The sequence below is a fragment of the Pan paniscus genome, chromosome 10 (assembly GCF_029289425.2).
Source record: "Pan paniscus chromosome 10, NHGRI_mPanPan1-v2.0_pri, whole genome shotgun sequence".
Lineage (NCBI taxonomy): Eukaryota > Metazoa > Chordata > Mammalia > Primates > Hominidae > Pan > Pan paniscus.
The window spans coordinates 75,410,738-75,435,124 of record NC_073259.2 but is presented as its reverse complement, the minus strand read 5'-3'; the positions used below and the strand labels follow the sequence as shown (position 1 = coordinate 75,435,124).

At 36.1% G+C, this 24,387-nt stretch overlaps 2 protein-coding genes across 3 annotated transcripts in view; one reads left to right on the top strand and one right to left on the bottom strand.

The window, feature by feature from the left end:
- The window catches only part of SLCO1A2 (solute carrier organic anion transporter family member 1A2), a 135,580-nt gene that overhangs the window by 101,691 nt on the left and 9,502 nt on the right, over positions 1 to 24,387 (bottom strand). The gene's annotated exons all lie outside the window — the stretch shown is intronic.
- On the top strand, positions 2,819 to 10,016 carry IAPP (islet amyloid polypeptide). The gene is made up of 3 exons (XM_003828899.4): positions 2,819 to 3,030; positions 3,363 to 3,457; positions 8,273 to 10,016. The coding sequence occupies exons 2-3, from the start codon at positions 3,378 to 3,380 to the stop codon at positions 8,460 to 8,462; spliced, it is 270 nt and encodes an 89-aa protein (XP_003828947.1). The 5' UTR covers positions 2,819 to 3,030; positions 3,363 to 3,377; the 3' UTR covers positions 8,463 to 10,016.

Here is a 24,387-nt window from a genome sequence, read left to right as displayed (position 1 = left end):
GACCAGCATAAGGTCACATCTGGCTATAACAAAATCATTCAAGGTGTTGTAACAAGATATACAACTTAGAGAAAGCAATTAGCAATTTAGAATATGAAAATATAGATCATTTTTAACAAAAAAACAAATATCCTGGATCAGACAGATAAGAATTTGTCTTTCATTCTGCTCCTGAGTAGCTCTGTAACCTTAAGCAAGTCACTTATATTCTTTGAATCTCATTTTCATTATCTATAAATTAGGGCAAATAATAACCACCAAAGAGGTGCAAAGATGAAGTGGGATATCGCATATCAATTTTATGACTGTGCCTGACATATGGTAGTCCTTATAAAATACCAGGTCTTCCTTTTCTTTTTTTTTTATTATACTTTAAGTTTTAGGGTACATGTGCACAACGTGCAGGTTTGTTACATATATATACATGTGCCATGTTGGTGTGCTGCACCCATCAACTCGTCATTTAACATTAGGTATATCTCCTAATGCTATCCCTCCCCCCTCCCCCGACCCCACAACAGGCCCTGGTGTGTGATGTTCCCCTTCCTGTGTCCATGTGTTCTCATTGTTCAATTCCCACCTATGAGTGAGAACGTGCGGTGTTTCGATAGAAGATTTTCCTTATAACATTAGGGTAAGAGAGGATCCATTTTGAATGTTATGTTTGGCACCCTTAACATCTTAGAGAAAAAAAAAAAGGTTATGAAAATAGAATAAATAACAATGTAGGTAATAAGCAAGTATTTTTGTCTAAATGAACACTAGACCATGAATCATAAAGCTAAGCTTTGGTCCAGGATTCAGCATTAACTAGATGTTTGATGTTGAACTTTATTTAATGTCACTGGCCCTGGTATGCTTTCTACATCACTGTATTTAATGCAGAACAGGTGAGACCCAAACTGGGGCTTAGCCCTCAAGGGTTCTTGGCTTTGTTCATGAAAGAGTTCAGGGGCAAGTTGGAGGTAGAAGAAAACAGCTTTATTGAAGAGGCGGTGTTACAGCTCTGGCATTTATAACTCTGTGACTGCTTCTGCAGGGCAGGGCTAACCCATATGCAGAGAGTAGCAGCTTACGGCGGTTTTGCAGTCATATTTATACCCACTTTTAACTACATGCAGATTAAGGGGTGGTTTATGCAGAAATTTCAAGGGAAGTGGTAGTAACTTTTGGGTCATCCAGTCATTGCCCTGGAAAGAGGCAGTAACTCCTGGGTGTTGTTATAGCAATGGTAAACTGACATGGCACACTAGGGGGCGTGTCTTATGGAAAGCTGCTTTCCATTGGCCCTGTTTTAGCTAGTTCTCAATTTGGTCTGGTGTTCAAGCCCTGCCTCTGGAGTCTAGTCCTGCCTCCTACCTCATATTCACCTTGTTAAGTACATTATCTTCTTACGGAAATGCATTATCCTTCCATTTCTTTTGATTTTTTTTTCTTTTGGAATATCAGCAAATTTCACAGAAATATTAAAATTGTAGAATCATTGAATAATTAGAACAAGGATTCTAAACAAGTTTCTTTCCTCCTGAAATCTCTACCAAACACCTTCAAACAATGTTACAAAGCTTTTAAGAAGTATATGAAATCAATGACTAATGTTTCTAGTTAGAGAACTTCAATTTTTTTAAGATTACACAGGCATGCACATTTTCACTGACAATTGAAATTTCTTTTATTTGCTTTACATGACACTAAGTTGTTCTATTAATAACTAAGATACCAAATATAATTTAGAAATACAAAAAAAGAGGCTGGGTGCGGTGGCTGACGCCTGTAATCCCAGCACTTTGGGAGGCAGAAGTGGGCGGATCACCTGAGGTCGGGAGTTCGAGACCAGCCTGACCAACATAGAGAATCCCCGTCTCCACTAAAAATACAAAATTAGCCATACATGGTGATGCATGCCTGTAATCCCAGCTACTCTGTAGGCTGAGGCAGGAGAATCACTTGAACCCGGGAGGCACAGGTTACAGTGAGCCGAGATCGCACCCTTGCACTCCAGCCTGGGCAACAAAGAGTGAAACTCCATCTCAAAAAAAAAGAAAAAAAAAAAAAGAGAGAAAGAAATACAAAAAAAAGAAAAAGCAATTTGGAGAAAATTTTAAAAAGCAAATCATTTTAAAAGACAAACTACAAAGTACTGTGTGAGCTAAGCCATTCATAATGTTCTCATGGAGCTAACGGGAAACAAATCTGTTCTTTCAAAATAATTGTAAAATTTCTGTGTAAGAATGAATGGAAAAGGTCATCCAAAAACTACTTGACTACATATACCTATGGATCTCTATCTAAGTGCTGAAAAATGAATTTTTTTATTCATTTGGTTACGCAGCAGTTGTTCATTCTAATTTTGTTTTGTTCCCTGTCATATCTCTGGTACCTAGAATAATCCCTACCACAGAGTAGGTCTTCCATTACTCATGCTTTTAAATCTCCCCTCACCTCATTGTAAATGACTTTTGATTTCTCTTTTATGCCTTTTTATACACCTTCCCCTTATATCTCCATTTATTCCTGAAGCTTCATGGGATTCAGCCATTGAGGTCACTTGGGTTTAGATATACCAAAAGTCTGTGATTTCTCTGTTTGCATATATGCACATTTGTTGTTATCCTTACCCTTTTCTATCAGTTCCTTATCATAACATACACTTAATTCTTGGAAATTCACTCATGTCTTACAAAGATGGCAAATTCAAACTTCTGCTGTGTATGACACACCATTAACTGCACAAGGACACTATGTATTTGCTATGTTAATATTTACTGATGAGTTAATGTAATAATGGCCCATCTGCTTCTGCTGCCTGTGAGGTACTTTCTATCTATAGGGATGGAAATTAATGACAGAGGCTCTCTGAGCTGCCTGATGTCAGAGCTGAGAAAGGTGTGAGGGGTCTATAAGAGCTGGATTACTAGTTAGCAAATGAGGGGGTAAATATTCCAGTGGATACAAGCTTGGACTCTTTTCTTGAAGCTTTCTTTCTATCAGAAGCATTTGCTGATATTGCTGACATTGAAACATTAAAAGGTAAAGAATTTCCTATTTCTGGGAAAGTTTTATTTATTTAGAGAAATGCACACTTGGTGTTAAATTCATGGTTTATTTCAAAGAGAGGCTAAAGGGAGAATGTGTTACAATATAAATGTTCAGATTGCTTAGAGAAGGAAATTGGGAAAGTAAAAATCTCGAAATTACTTGAAAAGTGGACAGTATTAAGGGACTGTATCAATAAAAATTTTGATCCTTGTAAATTATGTTTTAAAAAGATGTTTCTTTTAAAAACTAAGCTCTAATTTAAAATTACATCAATTAGAACTGTAAGAAATCTCTTGATTTCAGTGCTGGATTATTCTTTGCAGAAAATTTGAGAAGCAATGTGCATCCTGAAGCTGCAAGTATTTCTCATTGTGCTCTCTGTTGCATTGAACCATCTGAAAGCTACACCCATTGAAAGGTTGGTAACTTTAAAATCCTGTTTCTTTGTAACTTTTGTAAAGTGTGAGAAAATTAGAATTAAATACTGTCAAATAACTACAGCCTTAGATTTCTGACTATATCATGCTTAAGAACAGTACCTTCAGCTATTCCATTGTTCCTTGAATTCTGTGTTCTTTAAAGAATAACACCAGTGGCAAATAAATATCTTTGATGGAACTTCTGACAGACAGGAATGGATAATTCCAGTTTTGTCAAGAAATATACTCTTGGAACTTAGAGGGGCAAAGCCAGAACATGAAGCAGGAAAAAAATCAAAAGGTAGTAATTTCTTCTATATTAACCTGATACTGAAACAAACCAGAGAAACTTAACTAAAGCATATATTTTTATACCAAGTGGATTCTTTTTGTATATATTACTTAGATTTTTGTTTTCCTCAGATGTCTCTGGAAATGTTAAAAACTTTTACATCTTGTGGAAATGAAAATGTATAGAAATAATCAGGAGCAAATTAATGTTTTTAAGAAATGAAACCTAAAAGAAGTAGTTAAAAAGCCATTTGCTGTTGGGGGATTTATTCTATATTGCTAGCTAGCTATTCTGTGAGTGAAACAGATTTATAAAAAGTTATTCTTCATATTACTTCTAAGCTGCTATAAACTTAATACTTTTTAAAATTACTTTCAGTAGGTAGCATGTATGTCAGGATTTCCTGGGAAGTCTTATTACGAAAGGTTTCATGTCATTTAAATGGTAATTAAGGACATCTAACAACTATGTCACGTAAAACTCTTAGAGTAGTTAAAATTTTCAAACTGAGATTTTAAAACTGTAATTTATTTAAAGGGTTATTAAGTTCAAATATGTGCATAAGTCATAAATAACATAGTGAGGATTTGTTTGTGCCTAAATTAGTTTTGCTCCATATAGTCTTATGGGACTGAACTTACACACTCTTTAACACCAAGGAGAATTAAGTTTACCTTTGTAAAGAGTGTGCATGTCATATTATAATTCTTCTCATTAGAATGATCGTCATCTTGTCTTTGTTTTCCTTCGAGGTAGTTTTTCTTGGAAGCCCATAGCAATATGCAAAGATTTCTACAGCACCTACGTATAATAAATAGCAAGAATCATTATCAGAGGCTTTTTGTCATTTCAAGGCTTATTTAGTTTACAGGGTGTTCTTCTCAGAACTGACTGTAATTTTCTATTTGCTTTTTCTTGGATAAAAATAACTTTTAAAATGACATGAAGTTTCTGATAAGCAGAATATCTGAATGATGACAGGAAAATCAGTAGTATTTCCTAGTATATCTGTTTATATCTTGATACTTTCTTTCAATAGATATAGAAATTTACTAAGCACTTTTACCCTCTCTTTTTTTATTTCATTTTGAGACAGGGTCTCTCTCTCTCTCTCTCTCTCTCTCTCTGTCTCTGTCACCCAGGCTGCTGGAGCACAGTGGTACAATCATGGCTCACTGTAGCCTTGACCTTCTAGGCTCAGGTGATCCTCCCACCTCAGCCTCCCAAGTAGCTGGGACCACAGGCACCTGCCACCATACCCAGCTAATTGTTTTATCTTTATTTTATAGGGAAAGGGTCTCCCTATGTTGCCCAGGCTGGTTTCAAACTCCTGGGCTCAAGCCTTCCTCCTGCCTCAGTCTTCCAAAGTTCTGGGATTATAAGAGTGAGCCACTGAACCCAGACCATTATGTTTTTATAGATGTTTGTTTATTATGAGAGAAACTTCACTTAGAAATAGAGCAATATGTAATATAATATTACTTATTATAAAATTATTTTGATGTTAGTCTCACAATCTTTAACTTTGAATTATTAGAAATCTTGTAAAACATTCTTCAAATTGCTTTTTAATACGTTGCCTGAAATGAGTATGTTTGAACATTTGTTAAAGGGAGTATGATTTGTCATGCTGAGATGTTAAATCATGTACTATTCTACATATCTCACAGAAAGCTAGGAAAATCTATGTGGAAAATGTGTCAAATTTTAAACTCTTTTTAAAAAATAAAACTAACATTATTCAATGTCATTTTCCTCACAAAATTTAATCATCTCATTTGAGATTTTTTCAATTTGTAAATGTATGAAATAGGATAAAAGGATCACATACTTTCCCACCAACTTTTTTACACTCCCTTGTAAATATCTGCCTGGCAGGTAATCAAAGGATAGTTAAAAATATAATTACATAGATGCCAAGATGCAATCACTAGGATCTCCCTGCAGGAGCTCACATACTTCCACAGATGAATGTTAAGAGCTGAGAGCAGGGACTCACTTTAAAGTCATTTTGAAAACTCTGGAGAGACAATTTAAAAGAGAGGCAATTTAAGAGTTATACTTTGGCTTATTGTCATCTCTGTTTAAACTCTCTTAAAGTCAAGAATTTCCATGTGTGTATGTGCCTGTAAGTGGTCAACAGCTTTAATGTTTGTTACTAGCTCGTATGTTACCTGTCCAGGTAGTCAATGAGAAAAAAATGCCTGAAACCAGGGAGGTAATGCCTTTTATTAACCATTTCAGACAACTTTTTCCATCCTAAAGATTGCTTTAGATAGAATCTTATATATACTGAACAGTATATTTAGATGAAAAGTCTTTTTTAGAAAAGCAATTTCACAAATATGATAAAAACATAAATGCTTTTACTATTTCTTCTAAGTAGAATGATGGCCCATCTAGCTAACTCAAATAAGGTAACATTTTATTTAGAACAATTTTAAATTATATTATTGACCTTCCAACCAATTATCAAAATACCACTCAGCATTTAGCATATAAAGTATTTCACACTGTGCTTCGGTCATATGCTAAACATATCTTGGAACAGATATTTACCTTTGAACCTTCTCAATTTGACCCATAATTTTCCTTTATTACTTTTTTTGAGATGTTTGGACCAAATTCCAATTTTTACTGTTTTTCAAGAAAAGTAAGTATTTTAGAATTCAATGCAAATGTATGAAATTACTAGTTCAATCCTTAAAGCATAAATCACTCTTTTGAAATGTACATTGGTCATATTTATGGTACCTTCAAAAATAAATAATTGAACAGATAGTGTGAATGAGATTGATATAGGTTAAATAATTAGATCCCAAAGTGGTTTTCTTTGCCCAGATAATTTGTTCAAACATTTGTCAGCATACACTTACATTTAACAAGTATCCAGTTCACCTAATGCTGTAAGAAGTTTTCTGTACTTAGGAAGAAATATGGGAGTAAAATTAAAAAAACAAACAGTTTCACATAAGATTATTAAATATTTACTCTTAGGCTATCTCTACTTACAGATAGAGATAATGAAATACTCCCCACACAAGGTAAACACAATGAGATAAATCCATTGCATTTGAGTCCCAGATTATGCATATCCACTGGCTCCTGGACATTGAGTTTTTAGCCCTATAACTATTTCATTTTCCATTTACCCTAAGTTTCACCAATATTTTGATTTCTATGGAGCTGAAAACTAAAACATTTCTCTAACTTTCCTAATAATCAGCAAAGAGGAAGCAATGTTATTATTCTGCATCCATTTCCGATATCGTTTTAAAAGCACATTGAAGCAAAAGGCTGTCAAAAAAATAGAGCTGGTATACAAATAAATGTCTTAAATAAAAACATAAGTTAAAATTAAATGCATTATTTAATGTGTGGTTATGATTTCTGAGTTTATAAGTATTATTATGCACTTCCTCCAGGTGGCTAGAAAAATGTGATGAATATTAATACCATTGACATAAAAAGTCTTTTGGTTTTAACATTTAACCTAGTCTTATCATTAAAATTCTTGAAAGCATAAGATCCAAGCAGGAAAATGTATTTATGCTAAAAGTAATAAAACTCTCACATTGCAATAGAGTACCTGAACAGGTGATAGATTTGATTCTTTTGGAGACTTTATGATATTCTCTTTTTTTGACATACTTTTTATGACATTATTTTTTATTTTATTATATTTCATTTTATTGTTTTAAGAACAAAGCATGATATCTACCCTTTTAATTTTTAAGCATGCAATACATTATTCTGGATTATGTGCAAAATGTTGGGCAGCAGATCTCTAGAGCTTAGTCATCTTGCTTGACTGAAGCTGTACGCCCAATGGTTAGTAACTCCCTATTTCCCCCTCTCCCTTGCCCCTGATAACCACCATTCCACTCTTTAACTCATGAATTTGACTATTTTAAATACTTCATATACATGGAACCAAGTGGTATTTATCTTTCTATGACTAGCTTCTTTCACTCAACCTAATGTCCTCAAGGTTCATCCGTGTGTTGCATATTGCAGAATTCCCTTATGACATTTCTTGCATAACACTCCTGATTCAATTATCTCAAGGAACTTAAAGACTAAGTAATGCTGCTTTATTCTTATTGGAAAGATGTAGAAATAATTATTTTTAAATTTCTTCATATTTCAGATTACATATAAATTTTACCTTCTAAATTCTTTTTATATATTAAAAATAAATTCTTCAAGATTTTTAAAAATGTAAGACAAAGACACTGTTATTTTGATTATATGTAATATATTCTGAATTTCCAAAGGAAGACTTTTAACGGAGAAATGCAACATTGACTGTAATGAAAGATGTTATATGGTTTTCAATTGTTATTTCAAGATGTCAAAAAAAAAATCTCAGCCATCTAGGTGTTTGCAAACCAAAACACTGAGTTACTTATGTGAAAATTGTTTCTTTGGTTTTCATCAATACAAGATATTTGATGTCACATGGCTGGATCCAGCTAAAATTCTAAGGCTCTAACTTTTCACATTTGTTCCATGTTACCAGTCATCAGGTGGAAAAGCGGAAATGCAACACTGCCACATGTGCAACGCAGCGCCTGGCAAATTTTTTAGTTCGTTCCAGCAACAACTTTGGTGCCATTCTCTCATCTACCAACGTGGGATCCAATACATATGGCAAGAGGAATGCAGTAGAGGTTTTAAAGAGAGAGCCACTGAATTACTTGCCCCTTTAGAGGACAATGTAACTCTATAGTTATTGTTTTATGTTCTAGTGATTTCCTGTATAATTTAACAGTGCCCTTTTCATCTCCAGTGTGAATATATGGTCTGTGTGTCTGATGTTTGTTGCTAGGACATATACCTTCTCAAAAGATTGTTTTATATGTAGTACTAACTAAGGTCCCATAATAAAAAGATAGTATCTTTTAAAATGAAATGTTTTTGCTATAGATTTGTATTTTAAAACATAAGAACGTCATTTTGGGACCTATATCTCAGTGGCACAGGTTTAAGAACGAAGGAGAAAAAGGTAGTTTGAACCTTGGTAAATTGTAAACAGCTAATAATGAAGTTATTCTTGACATTAGAAAATCAGTAATTGGACCAGGCGCGGTGGCTCTTGCCTGTAATCCCAGCACTTTGGGAGGCCGAGGCAGGCAGATCACAAGGTCAGGAGTTCGAGACCAGCCTGACCAACATGGTGAAACCCTGTCTCTACTAAAAATACAAAAATTAGCTGGGGGTGGTGACACGTGCCTGTAATCCCAGCTACTCAGGAGGCTAAGGCAGGAGAATCGCTTGAACCCAGGAGGCGGAGGTTGCAGTGAGCTGAGATTGCACCACTGCACTCCAGCCTGGGTGGCAGAGTGAGACTCGTCTCAAAAAAAAGAAAGAAAATTAGTAATTGTAAGTACCCCTGATAAGCAAATTAGTAATTGTCAGTACCCCTGTTAAGCAATTCCTTTTTGCAGTATATTTCTGAAATGACAGAATGCTGTTTTAAAAACAAAGAAATAAAATCCTGCTCCTGACTCGGTCAAAATATTTTTTAAAGTCTATTGTTTGTTGTGCTTGCTGGTACTAAGAGGCTATTTAAAAGTATAAAACTGCTTTGTATCCATGAGGGTTTCATTGTGTGTTAGCAGCAGTGAGCTTCTATTAAATGTATATGTCGTTTATTTTGTTTAAGTGGCTTTCAGCAAACCTCAGTCATATTCTTATGCAGGGTATTGCAAAACAACTTGTGTTCTATTAATCGTGTCTTCAATTAAAAGACCACAGATTTCTGGAAACTCTTTGCTGTATAAGAATTATTTCTTTTGTTTAACAAATTAGACATTCCTGGCAGAGGTTATGTATATGATACACTTTTTTTGATAGCAGCTGCAATGTTGGACAGAAGATGAAATGCTTTGCTTTGAGTCAGATTCTTATGAATATCTGCTTTTCCCTGACTTTGAGTTAGGTAGCTTTGGAAGTAGCATTAATTCAGATAAACTGCCATCATGCTGCATTATGCCATTTCTAAAGACACTCAACTTGTACTTTTAAAAAAATAGAAAACATAAGCATTTCAATCTAAGTGGAAATTTGACTCATTGACTTACATTTCTACGTTAAAATTTCCCTTTATGAAGTGTGCCTTAGGTTACCAAATTGTAGAGGCTTTCGTTGGTGGTGGTAAGTGGTAGTGGTAGTGAGTGTATAGAGGCAGGGAAATATATTTATAATAAATTCTATGTCATGAATTACATATTGAAATAAATAGGTGAATATACAAATTTATATTTGTGATGCTCAATTGTTGGTCCTTCTTTCAAAGTGGCCTCAAACCCAACATTTCAAATTGAATAAGGTACAATTAAATTATAATCTCTCAAACTTATTTGAAAAATTTCCCACAATAGTCTACAGTTTTATTGCATATCACACCTATATATGATATAAATATGTACAACAAAATATGTAATTTATAATATGTCAATTTATAATATCAACATTATATTTAGGTTTATAAATATTACATATATGGATTTGTTATTTAACATTATAATTTATTTCAATTCCCCCATCTCTCTTTCTAGTGTTAACAAAATTTTAATGAGTGCATATCATGTTCAAGGACATTGCCTATGGTAGCATACAATTCCCAGGAATTAAACAAGAAGAATTATGAATAGTAACCCAACAACCTCTGGTGCTAGGGACTAAAACATAGTTAGAGTGACTCTATAACACAAAGGTTATTATATGGATACAGCAGATATTAATCGAAGATTTTATTCTGAAGTTTATTCATTCAATTTCTTACGAAAGTGAAACATTTAAACAAATTCAGCTTTATTTCCTTAGTTAGGTTGGTATTTGCAGCTCAGTAAGGAATCAAATACGTAAAGACTGAGAATACCTTACTGCCAGGGAGCTTACTGAGTGTATTCTCTGGTTTCTCACAACTACTTTGGGAAAAAAATAATGAGAATAACTAAATTATTGTAATTGGAGGTACCAACAGTAAAATTTTGGTGACTACGTTTATCTTAACCTTTCTCATGGTGTCTAGGTACATGAAATCATAGGTACCCTTGAGTAACCTGAGTGAGTTAGGCTTCCAAGTGCTAGAATGGGTAGCTAGGCAACCATGAGCAGGGAAGAGAGGGCCCCCCAACCCAACCCACACCCCCATTCCCCCACTGCCCCAGCCCCCGACCAAGAATTATCAGGCGACTATCAGCTGATGGTCAGGTGATTGTTAAATTGTCTCTCTAAAATAATAACTGGTCGTAGCCAGCACCAGAGAAAGGTAGACTCCCAATAGGTAGAAAACACCTAAAACTGATGATCGGCAGCTTCCAGATAAGATCTCAGAAGTTGGGTGAGTGGGCTTAAGTATGTACACTAAGAGAAAAAATGACAGAGTTTAACTGGTATATGATCCCAAAAATAAATGCAACAAAAACAAAAATAAATAAATGGGATGTAATTAAACTAAAAAGCTTCTGCACAGCTGGAGAAATAATAAACAGAGTAAACAGACAACCCACAGAATCGGAGAAAATATTTGCAAACTACCCATCCGATAAAGAACTAGTATCCAGAATCTAAAAGGAACTCGAACAAATCAGCAAGAAAAAAATAAATAATCCCATTGAAAAGTGGGCAAAGGACATGAATAGACATTTACTTAAAAAAAGATATACAAATGGCCAACAAACATGAAAAAAATGCGCAACATCACTAATCATCAGGGAAATGCAAATCAAAACCACAGTGAGATACCACCTTACTCCTGCAAGAATGTCCATTATTAAAAAGTCAAAAAACAGGCCGGGCGTGGTGGCTCACAGCTGTAATCCCAGCACTTTGGGAGGCTGAGGCAGGCAGATCATGAGGTCAGGAGATGGAGACCATTCTGGCCAACATGGTGAAATCCCATCTCTACTAAAATACAAAAAATTAGCCGGGCATGGTGGCATGTGCCTGTAGTCCCAGCTACTTGGGAGGCTGAGGCAAGAGAATCGCTTGAACCCGGGAGGCAGAGGTTGCAGTGAGCCAAGATCACGCCACTGCACTCCAGCCTGGCTACAGAGCGAGACTCCGTCTCAAAAAGAAAAAAAAGAAAAAAGTAGAAAAACAATAGATATTCGTGTAAATGTGGGGAAAAAGAAATGCTTACACAATGCTAGTGAGAATGTAAATTAGTACAACCTCTCTGGAAAAGAATATGGAGATTCCTTAAAGAGCTAAAAGTACATCTACAATTTGATACAGTAATCCCAGTATTGAGTATCTAACCAAAGGAAGAGCAGTCATTATATGAAAAACACACTTGCACACATATGTTTATAGCAGTACAATTCACAGTTGCAAAGTGTGAAGCCAACCTAAGTGCCCATCAACTAATGAGTGGATAAAGAAAATATGGTATTTACCCACTATGGGATACTACTCAGCCATTAAAAGGAATGAAATAATGTCTTTTGCAGCAACTTGGATGGAGCTGGAGACCATTATTCTAAGCGAAGTAACAACAAGAGTGGAAAACCAAAAACTGTATGTTCTCACTTACAAGGGGGAGCTAAGCTATCAGTTATGCAAAGGCACACAGAGTGATATAATGGACTTTAGAGATTCAGAAGGGGGAGGGTAAGAGGGGGCCAGGAATAAAGAACCATCAGTCAGATATAATGTACGCTTCTTGGGTGACAGGTACACTAAAATGTTAAAATTCACCACTATATAATTCATCGGTGTAACCAAAAACCACTTGTACCCCAAAAGCTATTGAAATAAAGAAATGATAATAAATTTTTAAGAAAGAAAATGGCTGATGCGGTGGTTCACACCTGTAATCCCAGCACTTCGGGAGGCCGAGGTGGGTCAGGAGTTCAAGACAAGCCTGGACAACATGGTGAAACCCCGTCTCTACAAAAATACAAAAATTAGCCGGGAATGATGGCGGAAGCCTCTAATCCCAGATACTTGGGAGGCTGAGACGGGAGAGTCGCTTGAACCTGGGAGGCAGAGGTTGCAGTGAGCCAAGATCATGCCACTACACTCCAGCCTGGGCGACAGAAGAAACTCCGTCTCAAAAAAAAAAAAGAAAGAAAAGAAACGAAAAAAGAAAGAAAGAAAATGAGCTGACTTATCTAAGATCACATAGTCAGGATGGATTCAGGATTGAAACTGAATATTGACTCTGAAGTGCAGACAATTTCTCTACATCATGTCCAAATAAAAATATTTTTCTTTTACTCCCACTTTGCACTGTGTTTTATTAAATGTCAGACCATGCCAAATCAGTCTGTCTTGAAACTGGACACACAGGTCAGGCAAAAGAAGAATGGGACTAAAATAGTTATTCACTTTGTCTGATATTGAGAATAACAATCTTTACCCTACCCATTATGAGATACTTTTGCTTTGTTTTATTTTGTTTTTTAAGGTTTTAACTGGAAGAAAGTTAAAAAAAAATTCAATACACTTATTAAATATTTCCAACACTGAAAGATTGCTGGTAGCACATCTTTTTTTTCTTCCAAAATCCAAATGGGATTGTCCTATTTTCTTTGTTCCATATACAACTAAGAACATTTTCTTCTATGGTTCAATAAAACCTTTGCCGACTAAATAGACCCACATCCTATAGCTGGTCCCTTAACGTCCTCCCCATGGAATTTTGGTCTATATTTTCATCTGCCTCATTACTGCTTCCCTTGTGCATTAACCATCCCATACCCCACACTCACCTGCCTCCACGTTCCTGCTTTATACAACTTGCTGCCTTGAAATATCCTTTCCTCACCTCTGGGATCTACACTGTACCCTGGTTCTGCTCAAAGACCACACTGTCCATGGAGCCTATCATGATTCTTTCCGTCATACATAGATAAGAGTCTCACACAGATAAGAGTCTATGTAAATACAGGTTCTGAATTTACATAGACATTCCCTCAGTCACTGAACATGTTTAGTGAGCTTATTTTTATATTTGATATGATATTAGTGGTTGGGATTTTGAGACCACCTAGAAGAAGTTCACAGGTTCTACCTTATTTTTTGGTTATGTATGCTCAAGTGTTATTTCCCCATCCAGCCTGTAAACTAACTGAGGTGAAGGATGTATGAGTCATCTCTGTAATCCCCACAACATTTAAGCCCATTATGTGCCTATAACAGATGCACAATACATATTGGTTGAATACATTTACTCTAGGAATAATGAAAAAACAAATTATTTTAATATAAATTTATAATTTAATACAGTGTGATTAAGTTGATAGAGTGTGGCATCTTATACTCCCTTTGTAAAACAGGGATAGTAATATCTATCTTGAATAGTTTTCTTGAAGATTAGAAATAAAATATGTAAAGTATCTGGTATATCTTTAATGTCCAATCAGTGATAACTGAATTAACAATGATAACTACACAAACCAAAGAACCGTATGGTATTACAGTGGGTACTTTTTAAATTCATTTTATTAAGAATTTTAAAAGAGACACAGAAGAAAAAAAGTCAGTCACAAAAGCGGGTACAAAACAATGCAGAGAAAGCTTCAAAGATGAACAAAAAGGGAAATAGAATAATGAAATTAATCTACCCAAATCCTAAATGAGATTTGCATAAGTAGATACCTTCCCTGCTCCAATAACAAAATGACACAAAGAAACTTGTACCGCACAACCACATCTAGAATTACGAAATGCTTAAAGAACCATAAAGATACTGGCTCTGAAAATCCACCACTTCTCTGTGGGAACATTCCTTATGGTATTTAGAACAAAGGTTATCATCAGTAAGAAGCGGCACACAAACCCTTAAAAGGATATCACAGACAATATAGAAACAGCATATCTGGTAAGTTTATCAGAGTTGTAAGTAGATTAGAATAGCAGGAAGAAAATCTAAAATACTAAAACGGTATAATTTAAGTAGTTAGAAATCTTACCACATAGATAACAAACTGCATTAATAAACTTTTTAAAACTTGAAATCATGGAAAGGCATTATAAAAAGAAAAATTTAATATATCAAAAAATATGTCCACTTAGTTTTTCTTTCTTTTTTTTCTTTTGAGTCGGAGTCTCGTTCTGTCGCTCAGGCTGGAGTGCAGTGGCGAGATCTCGGCTCACTTCAAGCTCCGCCTCCCAGGTTCACGCCATTCTCCAGCCTCGGCCTCCCGAGTAGCTGGGACTACAGGCTCCTGCCACCATGCCGGGCTAATTTTTTGTATTTTTAGTAGAGACGGGGTTTCACCTTGTTAGCCAGGATGGTCTCGATCTCCTGACCTCATGATCCGTCCGTCTCGGCCTCCCAAAGTGCTGGGATTACAGGCGTGAACCACTTCGCCCGGCCAGATTTTTTTTAAAAACTCTTTTTTACCTTCATGGACATAATGCCCTGATTATCATATAAATATATAAATATGAAACCTCTGCAATTGAAATGCTGAAAATTTAGTATAAGTTTACGTGAAAGCTAGGAGGCTGTGGTCCCACATACAGCTATAATTGTTATAAAACTCTCTTCTGGTTTCTGATCACTCACTTCTTTGTATTGACTCCATGCTTCCACTTTGTAAATACAAATAACCTGATCAAGCAACAGATCTTGAGCAGAAACTCTGTCCAGAATTTACTCCATAACCTTCTATAATTTGAAATTCATTCTTGTGCATAAGTGCTTTTTAGTTGAAGAATCTCCATTAAAAGACAAATCCTTCTTGAAATAAAAACTCTCATCAATATCAACTAACAGTTGAAGTTAGCTAACAGCTGGTTAAGAGCAAAGCTCTAAGAGAACAGGATAGGCACCTTAAGCAAGAACATTGGTAGAGGACTGGTAGGGGTAAACTGTGAGGAAAGCAAAACGGAAAAAGAGCAAAAGAGAAGAGCATGAAGGAGTCCTATTACCGTACAATGTCTCTGGTTGGGCTTTGAGACCCATATACATTTGCAATCACTTTTCTTCACACAACTGGGTGTGATAAGGATTTAAAGCATCTATTCCACTCTGGTTTTGAAATCCTAATTTGTTAACCTGGAGGATGGGTAGAGGAGGCTGGCATGACAAGACAGGGAAAGGAGCAAGACAACAGAAACAGATTTGTTTTTCTGAAGCTTCATCAGCCTTCTGAAAACAGTATTTGATCCTTACGAGGTGCTTAGAAACCATATTTTTCCAGAACCCCTCCTGCAGAAAAGCCACTGGAAAATAAGAGAGGATATGAACCAGAACCAAGCCCTTGGAGTACCCAGATATTCAAACTCAGTTTTCAGAGCTTCATTTGATTTCAAGTTTATGATTATTATCTGGCTATGCCAAGAGATATTGTCTAAGTGTTTTCAACTTTCATATTGAAGTAAAATTTAAAATGTAAAGAATGTCCTGCTGTGTTGCTGAAGAGCAAAAAGTCAATAGGATACTGAAAGATACTATAGTAGGGTCATTGGTGCAATGGGAAAGACAGGATTTTTGGAATCAGGCAGACCTTTGTTAGGATACTTTTTTAAAACTTTGAATACAGTTCTTGGCTTATTTTTGCTTCAGTTTTCTTATTTATATATTAAAAAAACAATATCTGCCTTGCAAAGATATGAGGATGAAATAATGTGTAAAAAGCCCTTAGCATATAACAATCCCTAGTGATATGGTTTGGCTGTGTCCCCACCAAAATCTCATCTTGAATTGTCGCTCCCATAATCCCCACATATTGCGGGAGGGGCCAGGTGGGAGGTGATTGAATCATGGAGGTGGGTTATTCCCACACTGTTCTCATGATAGTGAGTAAGTCTCACGAGATCTGATGGTTTTATAAAGGGCAATTACCCTGCACTTCTCTCTTGCCTTTTGCCATGTAAGACGTGTGTTTGCTTCTCCTTCACCTTCCACCATGATTGTGAGGCCTCCCCAGCCATGTGGAACTGTGAGTCCATTAAATCTCTTTTTCTTTATAAATTACCCAGTCTCAGGTATTTCTTCACAGCAGTATGAAAATGGACTAAAGCAGTAAATTGGTACCGGGATTAATGGGGCACTGCTGTAAATATACCTAAAAATGTGGAAGCAACTTTGGAACTGGGTAACAAGCAGAGGTTGGAATAGTTTGGTGGGTTGAAGAGAAGACAGGAAAATGTGAGAATGTTTGGAACTTCCTAGAGACTTGCAGGGCTTTGGAGACAGGAAAATGTTGGAAAGTTTGGAACTTCCTAGAGACTTGTTGAATGGCTTTGATCAAAACACTGATATGATATGGACAATGAAGTCCAGGCTGAGGTGGTCTCAGATGGAGAAGAGGAACTTCTTGGGAACCAGAGCAAAGGTGACTCTTGCCATGCTTTAGCAAAGAGACTGCTGGCTTTTTGCCCCTGCCCTAGAAAATTTTGAACTTGAGAGAGATGATTTAGGGTATCTGGTGGAAAAAATTTCTAAGCAGCAAAGCTTCAAGAGATGACAGAGCATAAAAGTTTGGAAAACTTGCAGCCTGACATTGCAGTAGAAAAGAAAAACCCATTTTCTGGGGACAAATTCAAGCCAGCTGCAGAAATTTGCGTAAGTAACAAGAAGCCAAATGCTAATCACCAAGATGATGGAGAAAATGTCTCCAGGACATGTCAGAGACCTTCACAGCAGCCCCTCCCATCCCAGGCCCTAAGGCCCAGGGAGGAAAAATGATTTCCTGGGCCAGGTCCAGGGCCCTCATGCTGTGTACACCCTTGGAACTTGGTGCCCTACATCCCAGGCACTCCAATCATGGCTAAAAGGGGCCAAGGTACAGCTCAAGCTTGGCTTCAGAAGATGCAAACTCCAAGCCTTGGCAGCTTCCATATGGTATTGACCCTACAGGGCACAGAAGTCAAGAATTGAGGTTTGGGAACCTCCACCTAGATTTCAGAAGATGTGTGGAAACACCTGGATGTCCAGGCAGAGGTTTGTTGTAAGGGCAGGGCCCTCATGGACCCCTGCTAGCGCAGTGCAGAAGGGACATGTGGGGTTGGAGCGCCCCCACAGAGTCCCCAATGGGATACTGCCTAGTGGAGCTGTGAGAAGAGGGCCACTGTCCTCCAGACCCCAGAATGGTAGATCCACCGACAGCTTGCACCGTGCACCTGGAAAAGCCATAGACACGCAACACCAGCCCATAAAATCAGCCAGAAAGAGCACTGTATCCTACAAAACCACAGAGGTGAAGATGCCCAAGGCCATGGAAGCCCACCTCTTGCATCAGCACGACCTGTATGTGAGACATGGAGTCAAAGGAGATCGTTTTGGAATGTTAAGGTTTAATGACTGCCCATTGGATTTTGGACTTATGTTGGGCCTGTAGCCTCTTTGTTTTCGCCAATTTCTCCCATTTGGAATGGGTATATTTACCCAATGTCTGTACCCCTATTGTATCTAGGAAGTAACTTGCTTTTGATTTTGCAGGCTCATAGACAAAAGGGATTTGCCTTATCTCTGATAAGACTTTGGACTTGGACTTTTGAGTTAATGCTGAAATGAGTTAAGACTTTGGGGGACTGTTGGAAGGGCACATTGTGTTTTGAAATGTGAGGACATAAGATTTGGGAGGGACCAGGGGCAGAATGATATGATTTGGCTGTGTCTCCACCCAAATCTCATTTTGAATTGTAGCTCCCATAATCCCCATGTGTCATGGAAGGGACCCAGTGGGAGGTAATTGAATCATGGGGGCGGTTTTTCCCATGCCGTTCTTGTGATAGTGACCTTTCACAAGATCTGATGATTGTATAAAGGGCAGTTCCTTTGTACTTTTCTCTTGCCTGCCACCATGTAAGATGTCCTTTGCTCCTCCTTCTTCTGCCATGATTGTGAGGCCTCCCCAGCCATGTGGAACTATGAGTCCCTTAAATCTCTCTTTATTTATAAATGCCCAGTCTTGGGTATTTCTTTATAGCAGTATGAAAATGGACTAATACATCTAGCAATACAACACTAATTTTTAACCGTAATCATTACTAAAATTCTAGGGTACTGTGGCATTGACCAAAGCATGAAATATTTAAAAATATTATGCCACTTCACTACTTTCATATATGGCCCTTTCTTGATTCTAAGACTTCTGAAAAAAAAATAAGAAAATATGTAAGCCCACAGGTTAAGATATTTAGGAGATTCTAATAGCTGCAACTGGTAAAATGCTGCAAAGGTAGGATTTGTCTTCCAGAGTATATGCAAACATAGACCTAGACCCTTTTGTACCTCATCATTGTAAATACCATAATACAGCAATCCAATGGATGCTTAAATGTGACTATTTTTAAGACACAATGTACTGAGCCTCTTCAATAGCTTTAAAATCTCACACATCTGTGGTACACGTTGCCCTGTCAATATTTGCGAGTTTAGGAGCTGAATAACCTAAAATGGGTAATGTACTACCTTACAACCAAATATGAGTTAGGGTCATTGTGACCAGTAATCTGAGGTAAATTGTTTTTTCATCTATAATAAAGGAAGGCAACAAGATATCAATTTACTTGTCAAAAATAGTTATAATTATTACAGGTACATTGTACTATATGTTTGTATCTGGAAATTAGCCTCTGCAAAGCTTATGTTATTACTGCCTACACGTTTTTCTCACTTTTCTTAGAAATATATATTTAAAACTTAATTTAGTCTGTAGAAATACCCACAAATATGGTCAAAATGTTATGCAGATAAGACTTATTAACAAGCTAAGATCCAGATGCAGATAAGACTTATTAAGTCTTATCCAATGCAGATAAGACTTATTCACAAGCTAAGATCTTAAGTTAACAAATGATCAATGTCCCAACTGGAAACCAGAAACTCAAAATACAGTCTAACCTCTGCACTCTTATGTATCCATATGAAGAACTTATTTTTTCATGTAAATGGAACAAAATATAGCAAAATCAAAGATTTTTTGACATGACATTATAGTTCATATTGAATTTAGATATTAGACAGACCAACCAATGGGTCCCATCTAGGATGGATTTTAACACCAAGATTTACAGCATAAAGAGTAGGCACACACATACAAATCACAAATGGCATAAGTGCCACTAAGAAATGAAGAAAAAGACTCATGCACCCACAGAGATACAAGAAAGAAAATGAGTAGGAAAAATAAACTATCTGGTTTCTTCTTCAAAATAAAATGCTTCCTATGGGTTTTTATTATATAATTCTATTATATTACTAATTATATTATATAATTATAGTATATTACTAATATACTTTTATGTTAAAATTAAATTACTTTTAATGGCAAAAAGACACAATTACTTTTGCACTAGCCTAATACTTACATACTGCTTCTTCATTTTAAAATGCAAATAAATGTATACCGTTACGCTAGATCACCATGTTATATTCTTATAAAAATAGATGGAATTACACAGTTACTATCAAAAATGTGTAACTTGTAAGACAAAAATGTTGGTGAACTATGTTCACATTACCAACTATTTACTGCTAGAGTTTTATAGAAAATTTTAAATAACAGAAAGATATTTGTAGTGTCAGGAGGCATCTGACCATATGGCCAAACTTAAATAAACTTACATAGATATGAGTTTCTAAATTACTGTTGCATACTTTATTTTACTCAACGAACATTGTCATATGGACCTTAAACAGTGTCTAATGTCCACAAAAAGGAAAAGAAGGTAAACTTTTGAAAGATAGCCTTTTAAAAATCTGAAATACAAATATATTTATAGTTAAAATGATGATAAGGTTTGTAAAATGTGGTTGTGGAAGAATAAAGATACTATTTTCTTGTCCCTCAACTTCTCAATCCCCCCAACACATTTCCTAGTCTACATTTTCCTATTTTTTTTCCTGTCTTGCAAACATTTACATCATATACTGTACTTGGATGACATTTTGGAACACCCAAGCTGCTACTGCAACAATGGAATTGATACTAACTTTTAAACCCAAATAAGAGAAATATTTCTGATGCTTTGGTGATTGCCAAGGGGCCATCTTGGTAGATCTCTTAGGCTTCCTAGAATTGACTCAAATAGGAGATATCTAAATCTTCTTTTGCTGAATCCTAAAAAGATTAGATATCCACATAGCATATAAAAAAAGAGATAAATTATGTAAAGTCCCTCTTAGCCTGAAATGTTATAAATTTCAATAATTGGTAGCTCCTGCTGCTAGACAAATTCACTGAAAAGTTGTCAGCCTTCAGCTCTGTCTTGTCTTTGTTCTGCCTCTGAGTAGCTGTATGAAGTAACCCCTAAGCCACATTCTATTTTCCGTCCTCATTTCAAAGGTGGGACATGTCTTTGAACACTTACTTGTTTTCTGTCTTACAAGAAATAACTATTTTGAGAGATTTAAAATGTGTAAATTTCTGAAATTTTCCATGTAAATGTAACAACATATCACAGCAAAATCAAAGATTTTTCTGACATTATAGTTCATACTGAATTTAGATATTAGACAGCCCTACCAATAAGTCCCATTTAGCATGGATTTTAACACCAAGATTTACAGCATTATAATAAGTGATGAATTCTTCTTTAAAAATACCCATTTATAGAGGAGCCCAAATTTGATTCAAATGCTTTGACTGTCCTTATCAATTTCAATCTCGTGGAGCTGATGACATGCCTCTGAAACAAAATCTATTGTGTGATTCATGAAGTTGTCTGTTAGTTAAATGGCAAAATATATATATAAGCTGAAAAACTAGTAACAGCATGCTGAAGTGAAAGGAGAGTTGCAGGAAGGAAAAATTATAATCCTGGTGTGTTTCTGAGCATAATGTATTATTGAAAAATACTCAAAAGTTGCGATAATGTACTGTTGTACTCCCAAGCAATATTTACATTTGAAAAGGATAGTAAGTGCAGGTACCTTGAACAAATGGGATTTATGTGGTGACATCAGAAAAGAAGCTAGTTCTTCCTCCACTGCCTATCAAATTCATTTATAGGTCCTTTTTTTTAAATTCCACTGACACTGTAATCTCGAACAGGCTGCACTACTTTCCGCTGACATTCAAAAGAAAAAAAAAAAAAGCAAAACACCCTCTGGTCACTTTTAGTTCCCCCAAAAGGCACAGTTCTGGATTAATATGTCTAGTTCACTTTGCACTTTACATAAACCAAATCTCCTTCCCTCCCACTACATCAGGTCCAAAGCCTACATTTGAGAAAGAGGGTCTAGGTTATTTCTCTGTTTTTTATCCTAGTTTCTCTCCTTCTGCCTTCCTTTTTCTCCCACAATTGAACAAAGCTGCTCTATCTCCTCTAGAGTTGAAATTTAAAGGGGAAGAGTTAATGAAGGAAGAAATGTCTTCCTTGATTCCTTTGCCCAGGGCAGTATTTAAAACTGACTCTTTCTCTTAAGGCCACTTTCTTGGATTCTTTGGAGATTTCACCCCTCATTCATGGTCTGACATCTGCAGTATCTTTGGTGGGGTCAATGCATCTCCTCTGACTAGTCACATACAATTTCTCCCTGCAACTTTAGATATTCAACATACAGTTTTAGCCTCTTTCTACTAAACTCTCATCACCACTCCATATGATCCAATCATTCTAGATGTAAGAGCCCCAAAGTAGCTCTGGGTAACCCATCGCTGGCTGGGGTGAAGCTCCTTTTCAAATGTAGCCCTCTCTTCAATTCACCTCCTGGCAGGTGGATCCAGCCACAGCCTTTTTGCCTTTTAGGCTTCTTAAATTTCCTAAGTACGAATTGGACACCAGTCCCTTGTGTCTCCCAAACTGCAGAGGACAAATATAAAGCACTCTGAGCAAACTTAAAGTCATGCTCACTAGGCTTTAAATCAGAAGAAAGAATAGCTTACCTCTCCCTAACAGAAGTGAAAGTGGGACACACAGCACAACTCTCTCTACAGAAACGACTTTTATTTTTATCTCTACCCTTTGATCTCTAGTGCACCTCTCTACCTCTACAAACTGTTACACATGCTGGCAATGAGAGTTTTCATAAAACCTATTCTTGTACATTTCTTTTACAAGTTCCCTAGGTGGTCTAAAACAGGTTCTCCAAACCAAGGTATATGAATATTTAGAATGCATAAAATTTTCCAAGGGATACATGAACATGAATAGTTTTAAGAGAAGTCACTTTCAATTCTTCATTTTCCATGTAGACCCTTTTGAAAAGCCAACCTCTCTGAAAATGTATCTTAAGTTTAGTCATCATGCTAGTCCTTCTTTCCCAACCCTTGACCCCTGCATAATTTCCTTTCCAAATGTTACAAAAGGAAGGACTTATCTCTCACCTATTCTAAATCTTACTGTGGCACATTTCATCCTCCTCTCCTATTATCAAATAATTCATGCCTCCTGGGGCAGAATCACATGACACCATATTTCTCTAAGTCTCTTGTTTAGCACTGGCCAAATACCTTATGTTTTGTAGTTAATTTTCTAACAGAAGATTTCATTGTACATTTAAAATCAGAATATTTATATATATGTATATGCAGATAAAGATCAAGATCACATAATAAGAACAGAACCGATAATAAACCTTCTATCAATCTAGCAATAAGTAGAACACAGCCATGGTTCACACTGCACGGTGATTTTCATTGCTTCCCCAAAAGCAATCTAGGTAACAATGCACTAAACCTTAGAAAACCAGTTTCCTTTATTTAAGATTAATTACTCCTGTTCAGAGAATGATATACTCTGATTCTATTAGATGCATAATAAGAAACATAACCATTTTCAATTGTGAAAGAAATTCTAATCAATATAGATATAAAATTCTCAAAAATATTTATTTCTGTTGCTCTGTCAAGATTTTTGAAGCTGCTTAGAGACCAGCCAGATTAAAAATTTTTAATTTGGCAAAGATAAATAAATCTTTGCTCAGCTTATCAAAGAAAATTCTGCAATAGACAATGCCCAATTTAATTTTTTTTAGGCTGATATAATCTACTTGTAGCTTCAAAAACCAGGTGACTGTAAGAGATAAACAGATACGGTTAGTAATCCTTTTTTCAATCTAGATAAAATTGTAAGGTATATATCTCAGAAATTGGCAAAATGAAAGATTCTAATAACATATTCTTCTGTAAAAATTTTGATTGTTTTCAACAAACTCGAAAGGAAACCAACTTATCAATTGACAGTAATTTTTGATATTGCAACACAATTTGAATTTTGACATGTAACTATAGAGGGTTCAAATAACCAAGTAACATTACTGTAGTAAAATGTCTTCCTTCAACAACATCTTCATGTAAACATATTTCCTAGTGCTTACCTCTATAAAACAATAACAGAACTGATAATAAACCTTGTATCAATCTAGCAATAAGCAGAGCACAGCCATGGTTCAATATTGCACAGTGACCTTCATAGAGACAAGATAAAACTAGGGTTTCTGTAAGTGAAAACTGCCTTTCCAGATCAGGTGCTAATAGATTTCAAGAAAGAAACACGGGCCCATGCACAAGACAGTGCTTCAAAAGACACTGTCTATGTATGTCTTTCTTCCCACTCTGGTCAGCTTGCCTTAGTGGCTCAGCAACAATATGAAATGTTGGGTCAGTGCAGTGGGCTGTGATCCCAGCATTTTGGTAGGCCAAGGTGGGCAGATTATTTAAGTCCAGGAGTTTGAGACCAGCCTTGGCAACATGATGAAACCGCATCTTTACACACACACAC

What these genes read in the sequence shown, in the direction of transcription:
- IAPP (XM_003828899.4), top strand. Translation starts at nt 3,378, where the DNA reads ATGTGCATCCTGAAGCTGCAAGTATTTCTCATTGTGCTCTCTGTTGCA. An exon ending in AAAGCTACACCCATTGAAAG is followed by an intron (nt 3,458 to 8,272) that starts GTTGGTAACTTT and finishes CCATGTTACCAG; the next exon opens with TCATCAGGTGGAAAAGCGGA.